At 39.3% G+C, this 12728-nt stretch overlaps 1 protein-coding gene across 3 annotated transcripts in view; it reads right to left on the bottom strand.

Moving 5' to 3' along the window:
• The window catches only part of CORIN (corin, serine peptidase), a 238116-nt gene that overhangs the window by 17209 nt on the left and 208179 nt on the right, over positions 1-12728 (bottom strand). For all 3 annotated transcript variants that reach the window (XM_056111214.1, XM_056111215.1, XM_056111216.1), the window contains exons 17-19: positions 7053-7169; positions 5977-6026; positions 5642-5816 (exon numbers count right to left, since the gene is read on the bottom strand). In XM_056111214.1, the coding sequence (XP_055967189.1) occupies positions 5642-5816; positions 5977-6026; positions 7053-7169 (342 nt within the window). The remainder of the gene's footprint in view (positions 1-5641; positions 5817-5976; positions 6027-7052; positions 7170-12728) is intronic.

The raw sequence follows: 12728 nt of genomic DNA, 5'->3' as shown, positions 1-12728 counted from the left end.
TGAAACCTCTAACTTCCTTTTCTGAATGACTTAAAAGACTCAGTTCAGGACAAGAAGGCCAGCACAATGATTTTGTTCTGTTGAAAATGAGAAAAGGGGCTGTCCAAAAATCGATGGAGAAATTACTGAGTAATTTCAAGGTTTTCAAATGATGCTGAAAGTAAAGCACAGCACTAACATGCATCCTTGGGGAAACTGTCTCCTTTCTGCTGAAGAGTATGAATTTAAGGATTGGAAATGCAGTGTTAACATTCTCTAATGTGAATTACAGGGCCGGAACAATAGTACAGCGGGTAGGGCATTTGCCTTGCAATCGATCAACCTGAATTCTAATCCCCAGGATCCCGTATGGTCCCCCAACAACTGCAGGAGTAATTCCTGAATGCAAAGCCAGGAGTAACCCCTGAGCATTGCTGGATGTGACCCAAAAAGCAAACAATAATAATAATAATGTGTATTACACAGTTATGGGGGAAAAATAAATTGGAAGATAAGAGAAATACTGAAGTGTGGAGCCCAAGGCATAAGGTAAGTTAACAGTGGAAAGAAAGGAGTAGAAGCATTTAATGGTTCCAGGATATGTTGGGACAAAAGGCCCAGCAAGCAACAAAAGGCTTTGTTGAAATAAAGAACTATTGTTCAGAAATTAAGACCTGCATAAGCTGAGAAGGCTGAGACTGTAGTCATCTAGAGAAATGAGAGATTTTCATTCAGGATTCCTGGAGAGGGATTAAAATTCAATGTTTCTAACATTTAATGCTGGGTTTTTTGTTGTGTGTGTGTGTGTGTGTGTGTGTGTGTGTGTGTGTGTGTTGCCAGTCTAAAATTTCATCCTTAAGTCTTTCAGAAGCTGAAGAAGATGGGAACGTTGCTTATTACATTACATTGCCTGTGAAAGTTTGTTGGATAATATTAGGTTGTCCTTGCTCCGCCCACAGGAAACTTAGATTTATTGAGTTACTCCCACCACAGTGCCCCCGAGGCACACCCAATTCCATCAAGCACTAATAATCCTATATTGCTTTTCTCTTTCCTTTATGTCACTTGCTTGGTTTAACAATGTCCTTTTTGTATAGACATAGGAAGACAGTTGATTTTATGCTTTTGTAACATGGGAGTTAGTTGGCTCTAAATAATATTTACTCTTGTGCCTCTATAATATTTACTTGACTTAAGACTCAGTTGCTTTCCTACTTAACACCCCCAAAAGGAAGGGCCAGGAGTAACCCCTGAGCATTGTGAACCAAAAACTTAGAAAAAAAATTCAAGAGAAGGTACTGATATTTGTATTTTACTCTCCCCCCAAAGCAATAAGAATAATTTAACATACAAATTTTATTATCAATAATTACATTATGTTATATTTATTGGAATAAATGTCTCTCTCCTAACTAATGTAACACTCCATGTAAGAAAAATGCAATTCCTCTCTATAACCTCTACAGGATGTTAACTGTTATGTTGGAACTCTATCCTATAGAAATAAGAAAACCAGTAAGTAAATATCTTATATAAAAATATGTTTTAAGCATTGCAAACTGGACCCAATTTGAGTGTCCATCAACTAAAAAGTAATTGAAAACATTATAGGAAATCAGATTGTAGAATATCATTTAGCTTTGACAAAGAATGAACTACATTTACTTCAATTGACTTGGATATTTATGGTATATACTTTACATAAGAAAATCAATCTACAGAAACAAGTACGGACTGTGATTCCACCCTATTATAATAATGGACTCAGAGCTGTGGAGAAATGTATAAGTTTTAAGAGAAATTACCTTGAAGATGACAAGAAAATTTACAAAGGAGAGCATAGGAGGAGAAAAAGATAGTGCTTAGAAATATTCATGTCACGGAGATACTAGAAAAGATTGAACATATATTTTCAGCAGTAATTTTTGTTTGGTTTGGGGGATACATCTGGCAGCTCTTAGAGGTCATTCCTGTCTCTGTGCTCTCAGTTTCTCCCAGTGATGCTCAAGGACATGGATTGAATATGGGCCTCTTGCATGCATAGCACATGCACTCAGCCCTTGAGCTCTTTCTCTGGCCCCCCTGCAATATATATATATATATATATATATATATATATATATATAATTTTGAAAGACCAGATAGTCTAGCGGATAGGGTACTTGACTTGCACGTAGCTGACCTCTATTCAATCCCTGGTATTCCATATTTTCCTCTGAGCCTGCCAGGAGTGATCCCTGAGCACAGAGTCAGAGATAAGCCCCAAGAAATGCCAGGTATGGCCTAAAACTGAAAAAAGAAAAAAAATTAAATAATTTAAAAGTTATGAGTAGTGAGGACTTGCTTATTCGTATCAGGCATCACTGAGACTGCTGTTGCTTAATACTCACACCAAACCAGTGGGAGAGAGAGACTGGGGTTTCCCCTCATCTCACAGATGCAACTACCATGGTCCAAAAAAGTTAACACCTACAGTTACAGTTACACAGTGAATGGCAAATAGAAAAAAAAAAACTGAACAAAAAAATCCCAACAATGAAACTGTACTGCACCTCTGGAAATTAACTTGGTCAAATCCAAATAATCAACTTACTTAAGTGATAGATACGAGTTGTTTTAAATTTTTGTTTTTTATCTAATGTTACTTTTGTGCAAGGTAAAATGATTTTAAAATAAATAGAATGAAATGAGGAGGATGGTGGTTATTAAAACATGCTTTAAGTCTCTGACACTTCTTCCAGTGAGAAAGGTCAGTTTCCTTCTTTAAATGTGGGTTCGATGTTCATATATATATATATATATAATATTTTTATTTTTTAATTATTTTATCTATGTTATTCTGTTTTTTAAAAAATTTTATTAGTGAAACACTATGAGGTACAGTTGTAGACTTACAAATTTTTGTACTTGGGTTTCACTTATACAATGATCGAGTACCCATCCCTCCACCAGTACCCATTTTCTATCACCACAGGTCCCAGTATCCTTCTCACCCCCCATCCCACCCTGCCTCTGTGGCAGGGCATTCCCTTTTGTTCTCTCTCTCCTTTTGGGTGTTGTGGATTCTATGTTCTTGCCTTTTGTTCTCCTTCTGGCCGACAATCAAGTGAGCTAGCTCCTTCCCAACTACTTATTTGGGCAGTGCCTGCTGCCCTCTAGCGATGCTGGCCGGCCACTTACTCAGCCCTGTGCAGAGAAACAAAGGCATCTGCCAAAAGGCATCATTTATAGTCAGGCTTCAAAGTGTCCTAGAACTTCCCGCTGGGGCCTCAGACAGTCTTAAACAAGGATAAAAGGAAAGACACCCTGTCTGGCTGTCTAACCTCTGGTTATTCTGTGAGCATATAAATAGTTGAGGTCTGGGTGTTTGATGGATGTTTTTGTTTTCTTTTTTGATTTCTTTTTCCTTCGGAGTTACATAACAAACGTAAGAGAAGAGCGCTCTCTACCAATTTGAGACATGCAACCTCTGGGTCTTTACTCTCTGCTTTTTGGGAGCAGAATGTGATGGTTAATTTTACACGCCTGGCTGTCCTCACCGGGGCCCCTTGGAGAGGAGTGGGTTGAGTTTTTCTCCCCGCCCCCACCAGGGCTCCTGCAGCCGAAGACCTCCAGAACCAGCCACCTCCATGCTGAGACCACTCTCCGCACACATGAAGGTACCGGCAGAGGAACAAAGGCATGCGGATCCCGGGGCTGAGATCTCCAAGCCTACTCGGATCGGGGCTGAGCATCCTCCACCCAGATCCTCCAAATTCCAGTAGGCAGGGGTCACACCCACCAACTTGACCCCTGGCGCCGTGTAATCCCATCAACGGCCAGCTCCCGGAAGTGCGCAGCCTCATTTGCCACATCTTATCATCTCATTCCTACTTTGGACAAATTGGCAGGCTACTGAATGTAACCTGCCCAAACGGCAGAGTCTGGCAAACTCCCCGTGGTGTACCCAATATGCCAAATACCAGTAACAATGAAGGGTCTCATTCTCCTAACTCTGAAAGAGCCTTGAATATGGCACTTTTTAAAAAAATCTCAGGGCTAGGACGAAGGAGACGTTACTGGGGCCTGCTCGAGACAATCGACGAATAACAGGATGGTTGTGATTGTGATTGAATTTTACATGCTGTGACGGGTGCCATGATGCTCAAACAGTTGCTCAACATTCATCTGGATGATTCTTTAAGGTGGTTTGGGAGAGAGAAACCTTTCGAAGGGTAGCACTATAGCACTGTCCTTTTGCTGCTCATCGATTTGCTCGAGTGGGCACCAGTAACATCTTCATTGTGAGACTTGCTGTTACTGTTTTTGGCATATCGAATACGCCACAGGGGGCTTGATAGGCTCTGCCATGCGAGCAGGATACTCTCGGTAGCTTGCGGGTCTCTCTGAGAGGGACGGAGGAATCGAACCCAGGTCAGCCAAGGCAAATGCCCTATCCGCTGTGCTATTGCTTTCGATGGGTATATTCTGAATAAGGTGGTTCTCTGCAATAAAGTGGTTGGGTCCCATCAAGCAGGAGAACAGACTGACCCTCTTGAGCAGGAATCTGGTCACACACTGCACCTGGGCTGGAACTGCAAATTTCCTTCCTCCCAACCTATTAGGCTGCCCCACCAGAGTTTAAGCTTGTCAAGCATCCACCATCCTATGAACTGATTCCTTAAAATAAATCTCCTTGGGAACAAAGGGTTAAGGCAGTTTGTTGAGGAGAAAGACAGAATGGGCAGGAAGCAGGACCCTGAAATCTGAGCCTCTGGCACCAAAAAAGACAGCTGTGAAGGCTCCAGGCAGGGTCAAGTGACTGCTTTTTCTCCTTTCTTTCTCCCTGAAGAAGCAGCCATTAAGATAAATCCAAAAATGTTTGTTCCACAAAGCAAGCCCTTGGATATGTAAAAAGTTTAGCCAGGCTGTATTAGCATAGATTAGCATCTGACTGAAGAATATATTCCTCCCACCCCCTTTCTTGAAATTGAAGTTTTCTTCTCCTCTGTCTGTCTGCCTGTCTCTCTTTTTTTTAGAAATCTTTTGGGTCGCAACTGGCAGTGCTCAGAGTTGACTCCTAGTTCTGTGCTCAGGAATCACACGTGGCAGGGCTCAGGGGATCATATGGTAGGCCAGGGGTAGAATTCAGAATGCAAGCAAGTGCCCTACCCCACTGTACTATCCATCAGGCCTCAGTTTTCTAACTTTACAGTGACTCTGCTTTAACCCAATTCACCTGGGGCAGGTCCCAGCAAAATCTTGTGTTCTATTTCTCTGAAGAATACAGACTAACATTTTTATTGTAATCTCAGTCCTCACCCACTTGTCCAACATCCTATCTACACACAAGTACCTAAATAAATCCCCTTTGCATGACTTCACAAGTATTTGTTGCAATTCAAGAGAGCTAGAGAAGAGACTGATGCTAGTGGGAATCAATCATTCAAACATGTTCCTCCGTCCTTATGATAGAAATCATAAGAAACACGTCTGCAAACCATCAAAGACAGTACATATATAGGATGGCAATCTCAAGGGTAGAAAATTGGAACTTTATTCTGCTTAAATCTACTGTGACTTTTGAATTGGCACAGCTTCGCAAAATGACATGTGTCATTAAAGTGCCCAAATAACAAACTGACCAGACCCAGGCAATGTGGGGGAAAAAAAGGCAGCTTACCCCTCAAAGCAGTGAGCAACTGTCAGAACCCACTTCTTGGCAATGAGGACACAGCCACAAATGTGTCCACTGGGGTCACTCTGCAGAGAACACTGCCATGGCCACCTTCCGGGGCGACTTGTCCGACCCCCAAGAATCCTCTTGTTCATCCGGGCAGCAGGGCGGCGCCCACAGTCTACCAAGGAACAGGAAAGTTGGTGTGTGGGTGTGTGACCCACCGCTCCAGGAAGCTAAAACCTGGTTTTTTGATGTGGTCACTTTCCTCGTGAGGCAATTTAGTTACAATCCAGTTAAATAAAGTTTATTTCCCATTGTTAAACCACTAGATCTCTTACCTTTTTTTGTGCACAGAAGAGAAATCTTTCTTCTGCTTTGACAGGACTGCCTACATTGGAAACAAGATGGTATACTGTGATTAGATATTTACTACTTGCTTCAAACACTTTACCACTGAAAAGCAAAATACAGGTTCAGCTGCTACTAGATGTTGCATTTTTGAGTAACTATCATTCATGGTACAGAAATTCTCATGGCATGTCATGGGTAGATATCACCGTGTGGATGGCAGTATATACAGAATTTTTTTTCTAGTTTAAAAAGTGTCATCATAACAAATATCTCACCTGGGTGGGGAAAAATTATTGTTGACAAAATTTCTCACATCATCTTGATAGACAATTACCACTCAGAACTTTGAGTCATATCTTGATTTTCAAAGTTGGGAAAGAAAAGAGGGGAAGTAGGAGCTTCTTAGAAACTACAGTGGGAGAAGGGAAAGCAGATTATATTTTGTTTGTGTTTGGGCCATAACTGGTAGTACTAGAATTTTTTCTTAGATAGAAGTCTTAGGTTTTTGTTTTGGGATCACATCAAGCAGTGCTCAGGGCTTACTCCTGGCACTAAACTCAGTAATCGCTCCTGGTAGGACTTGGTGACTATATGGGGTACTGGGGACTGAACCCAGATCAGTAAGGGTCTGAACCCAGGTTAGTAGCGTGCTCGACAAATGTTCTACCTGCTGTACAATTGCTCCAGCCCCTCAGACCCAGGTCTTTTTCATATCGTAACTTCATTTTCCTCTGTTGATTAGTGTCACATAGCATTTGTAGGTCATAAATCCATGAGAATTTCTTTTGACTCAGGCATGAAAATACTCAAAGATTAGGACCTAATTTTCTCATCGTTTACCATGATAGTTTCAAGAAACTTGTTTAAAGAAAACCATAATTAACCAAGAGGTATAAACAACTTATACGTAGAAAGAAAAATCAAAGAAAACCAAGGAGAAACATATAGACCAAAAGGCATACAAAGAAATCCCTTGATTAATGAGACAAATTTAGATTTTCTTTAATTTTAAAAAGAAGGCACTGATTCTCCATAATTGACAGAGTTCGTAAAAGTGCCATACCCTTTTACCAACAGCTCATGTAATGTAGTGCCACTGAGACTCTCCCAGTTGGACTGTAATGTCAGCCACGGTGGGTCTTGCTCCTGTTCCTCTATCAATTCTGTCACAGATGGTTCTCTGAGAGAAGAGGAAACACCAGGTAACTGTTTAAGGCACAATTTCTTTTACCAGGCAATCATAACTTGACACTCATTCTCCTCACAAAAAAGAAGCATTATTAGTCAATATTTCAAGAGGAATTTGCATTAGAAATTTGATATTAAATGTGATCAGTAATTTTATACTTTTCTGCTGTAAAAGTATACAGAAGCAATCAAGACCCATATTGTTACAGGTATTACAGTCATTTCTGCCAATATGTATTTTGAACTTCCTGAGGTAACTTCTAATACTTAAAATCACTGTCACTGTCACTGTCCTCCCGTTGTTCATCGATTTGCTTGAGCGGGCCCAGTAACGTCTCCATTGGAGACTTTGTTGTTACTGTGTTTGGCATATCGAATACATCACGGGTAGCTTGCCAGGCACTGCCGTGTGGGTGAGATACTCTCGGTAGCTTGCCGGGCTCTCCGAGAGGGGCGGAGAAATTGAACTTGGGTCGGCCATGTTGGCTGCGTGCAAGGCAAATGCCCTACCGCTGTGCTATATTAAAATTTTTTTGATAGCTATTTTAGTTTCAGAGTCATACTCTATGGTTTCCAGCAACTACTCCTAGCTCTGTCCCTGGGGGACCATGTGCCACCAAGGATCAAACCCACTGTTGGCTCCATGCAGGTCAAGTTCCTTAACCCCTGAACTATATTTCTGACTCCCCAAATTAGAGTAACTTTAAGCAGATACCAAAAGTAAAATAAAATTTATCTATAAAGGTGTTTTCTCCAATACTTTTGGTAATTATGATTCTGAAATATCAAAACATTTTAAAATAAATGAGAATCACTTGTCATAGAGTACTATTGAGACTATAAACTTGTAATGGAATTTCTTAACACCTTGAAAAATCTTTATGCACTAAAAATTAGGGAGTATTCTGAAAAATAGAAATGGGAGTTAGATATTATTTTGTTCTTAACATAACATCTCATTCAACCCCCACCAAGACTTTCTTGAACTGTCTTGAATGCCTCATTCAAGCTTTCAAATCAATATGATTGTATACAGTATCTAAGATTTAAAACCTTAGATTTTGAAAGTATTTAGGCTTTTATCTAAAGTAAACAGTTGGTTATTTTAATCAATCTATATTTAGAGAGAATCTTTTGACTTTTTTGCCACCAAATATTATCAAGGGTAGAAGAAATATAGATTACTTTAGGAAGGAAGAAAGAAAGTTTCTCTGAAACATGGGAGCAGGAATTTTCTCAGAATTGGTTACTGGGGAGAGAATGTAAAAAAATTATTGAGAATTCTAAGTAGAGAGCTCCTATTTTTCTTTTCAACTAGAAAATATGCTCTTCTGATAAAAGTTGTAGGGGTGTATCATGAGGTACATGATGAGGAGGAAAGTGATATGTATAAGAATTTGTTCCATGATGGGAGGGTTTGGAAATAGACCAAAAAAACTTAAGAGGAGTGGCAAGCAGAACTGAGGGTTCAAATGAAACTGGGAAATTTAAAGGGTTTTTTTTTTGGCTTTTTTTGGGTCACACCTGGCGATGCACAGGGGTTACTCCTGGCTCTGCACTCAGGAATTACCCCTGGCGGTGCTCAGGGACCATGTGGGATGCTGGGAATCGAACCCGGGTTGGCCGTGTGCAAGGTAAACGCCCTACCCGCTGTGCTATTGCTCTAGCCCCAGGAAATTTAAAGTTTTAAGAAGCATCAACTTTGCATGTTTAGTGACAATTTTTTTCATAACAAAATAGTATTTTTTAAAAGCGAGTAAGGAAAAGAAATCAGTTTATGACACGAGTTGTATGTACATGAATACTCAAACTATTATTGCTATAAAGTGAACTGAATCTTTAAAAAGAAATATTATTCTTGTAGAATTTAAGCAGATAACTAATTCAGATGAACATGGGATAAGGGGTTCAAGTTGACAATTATGCACCAAGGTAGACTGATAACAACACATTGTATGGAACAGAGGGGCCCTCCATCAAGGAGCTATTACTATAATAAGATGAACAAGCTAAACATCTTATTTATTGAGTAACTTCTGACATTTGTACTTACTTTGAAAAAGAAAAAATAAACAAATAGAAAGTCACTTGCTGAGAATTGTCAAAAAAAGTTTTTCTAAATAGTTGATACATAAGCTGAGGTGTGAATGATGAGCCACAGATGATCATGTGAAGGTCCAGAGACCAGTATTCTGAGTCAAAGTAAAATGAAGGAAAAGCTCCCAGAATGTAATGAGTTTACAGAGTTTGAATGTCATTAATGATCAATGTTTCTGAAGTTTAATTGACAAGTGGAGTGTACTGGAAAACTATAATATAAGGAGAGCAACAGTGAGATCTGAGTGTCTTTTACAGATCAAAGAATTTGGAATTATATTTTCAGTAAAAAAAATATAAATAATTTAAAAGATTGGTTTGCCATGTAGATTATATCACTACTAAATTCTGTTTAGAGGCAAAAAGATAACCAAATTGTAGGTTTCAATGACAACGTGCAGAAGATTCTAGAATTACAAGTTGCATCATTACCAGAAATCTGATGCATTTCTAAAAGAAAGATGGTGATATGTAACTACTTTTGTCACTGCCACTGTCACTGTCCTCCTGTTGTTCATTGATTTGCTTGAGCGGGTCCAGTAATGTCTCCATTGTGAGACTTGTTGTTACTGTTTTTGGCATATAGAATATGTCACGGGGAGCTTGCCAGGCTTTACCCTGCGGGCGAGATACTCTCGGTAGCTTGTTAGGCTCTCTGAGAGGGGCAGAGGAATCAAACCTGGGTTGGCCGCATGCCCTACCCACTCTGCTATCTCTCCAGCCCTATTAACAGAAATAACACTTATCTCTTGGGCTAATTTATGATTAGTAGCTCAGTTTGTAAATTATGTTCTTAGTTATCCTGTGCACATTAAGATAGATGTCCAATAGTAATGCTATAATCAAAATGATGATTAGGGAATTTGATACCCCAGAGATTTTAGGGTGATTGATTCTTCCCATTTCAGAAATTTCTATTAATATATCACCCTTACATTCTTAGAAGAAAGCTAGCACTTGATAGTATTTCATTCTGGAGGGTTCATGGAGAAACTGTCTTTGATTTCAGATATCCTGATGTGAATCTATTTTTTAGTTAACATTTTTGAAATTACAAAATGTAAGAGTAAAGAAAAGGATTAACTCAGAATCATACGTAGTTTAATCCCATTTAATAATGGTAAATTTCTCTGTGCCCTGAAGGATTTCCATTTAATTTCATAAATTATTCATTAACTCAACTGACACAGTTGAAGATTCAGTTTGTTTATAAATATCCAAATTTCTGAATTAGTGACCATATAGAAATGCTTATAAGACAATATGTAGAGTTGCCTTGCTTTGCTTATTAAAACTTCATACCCGGTGGTCTCATGAAAACAAAAAACAACTTAAAATAGATTTTTCTCTTCCTTCAGGATGTGGCACTTTTTCAGGGAAATTATCATTCTCTTTATCTGGCGGGCAAGTTCCAGGAAACACTTCACACACACATTGGGCTATAATTTTCTTTTCATCCAGGTACTCATTTAACCAACAGCTTCTTGGAAATAGATAGGAAATTAATTCCCTGTGCCCCAGCTGCATCACAGTCAGAAAAGCTACAAAACTGCTGTGTCAAAGAAAATAGCACTTCATGGGTATGAGTCAGCTGACTTTTGCTTATACGATGCCAAGCGTCTACTTATTGCTATAAGTGACTTTGCTATAAGTATTTTGCACTAGGACTGTGATCTTGCATGATGAATTTTTTCTTATCTACTTACTACTATTAACTTAAAAGTCATACAACAATAAGAACACAAGTGGTATTAATATTTAACCATTTATCTAGAAGAAGCTGGTTAGCCACATCAATCGAATCATGTTTATTAAATAATTGGGTGTGATAGGGTATCAACTCCTAGTACTCAAGTCCCCTTGCCTTTGCTTGGATTTGCATTCTAGTTCTGTAGTTTTCTGCCACCTATCACCTATCCTAGACTTCTCTAAATCTCATTTTCCTCACATGTAAAGTAAAAATAACAACACAAAATAATAATGTGGATCAACAGAATCACACACATCAAATACTCAAAACAGCTCAACACATTAGTCATTATCATCTTTTGTAACCTATTCTGTGAGATGAAGAGTTCTTAAAAATAACATATTGATCATTATAAAACTAAGATGAAAATTATAAAGTGCTGATTTTAAGTACAATGGAAAGTTTAGGGGTAAGCAAGATTGAAGAGATCCAGGCAGTTCAGTCAAATGATAGAACATATTAGAAAAGATAAAGTTGTGAAATTTGCATATAAGTGGATCAACATGGAAAGTATCATGTTAAGTGAAATGAGTCAGAAAGAGAGGACCAGGCATAAAAGATTGCACTCATCTGTGCAATCTTTTAAAGTAACAGAATGGGAGAATAACACCAAAGAGTAGTAGAGATAACCAGGAGGTCTGCTCTATGGCTTGGAAATCAGCCTCACATGCTGGGGGAAAAGGCAGCTCAGATAGAGAAGGGAACACCGAGAAAAAGATGTTGGAGGACCCATTTGGGTTGAAAATTGCATGCTGAAAGTAGACTAGAGACCGAACATGATGGCTGCTCAATACCTCTATTGCAAACCACAACATCCAAAAGGAGAGAGAGAGAGCAACAGGAAATGCCCTGCCACAGAGGTGGGGCAGGATAGTGGGGGATAGGGTGGGGGTGGTGGGAGGGATGCTGTGTCCACTGGTGGTGGAAAATAGGCACTGGTGGAAGGATGGGTACTCAACCATTGTATGACTGAAATGCAAGCACGAAAGTTTGTAAATCTGTACTCTACCTCAAGGTGATTCACTAATAAAAATATTTAATAAAAAAAAGAACACATCACCAAGTGATAGAGAATATTCTATGGGCAAGGCTCTGAGTTTGACCCTAGCACCTCTTGTGCAGTGCTGGGTATGACTGTGAATATTGCCAACTATATGAGTAAAGTTTTTCCAGGAGTGGCTATATATAATGTATGTTAAGAAAATGAGAAAGTTTCATAGAAGTCATTGAGTTTGAGAGAGACCCTGAGAAAGTTGAAAATGTTGAAGATGATGTTTATTGGACACAGAGGCCCAAGGAGGAAGGATGTACCCATGAATAGTGACAATTCAGTTTAGAAAGAGGAGGAACTTGTAAAGGTATGCTAGGGAGCTCAACAGAGATGGTGAACCCAGTTTATGGTGAACCATAGTTTATCACTTGAGGGAAATACTTCATGGTAGTAATTCCATTGAGATATTTTGCTAACTCATATTTAGCTGAGGACATGGTGATAAATGGTTTAATTATCAACATACTTCACAAAATTTTTTTTTGCAGATTGGATATTGGTTGAGGACTCAAAAGCGCCAATAAAAATTGGAGGTGAGAAGGCCCAGCTCTGGGCAACAAAGCTGAACAGCTCCAATTCCAAACAGGTACAGCCCGCCCCCAAGGGCCTGGGACCCTCTCTGGGCATGCGCAGCTAGATCCAGCCCCTAGAAA

The sequence above is a fragment of the Sorex fumeus genome, unplaced genomic scaffold (genome assembly GCF_029834395.1).
Source record: "Sorex fumeus unplaced genomic scaffold, SorFum_2.1 ptg000013l, whole genome shotgun sequence".
Classification (NCBI taxonomy): domain Eukaryota; kingdom Metazoa; phylum Chordata; class Mammalia; order Eulipotyphla; family Soricidae; genus Sorex; species Sorex fumeus.
This window is presented reverse-complemented; position numbering and strand designations above follow the sequence as displayed.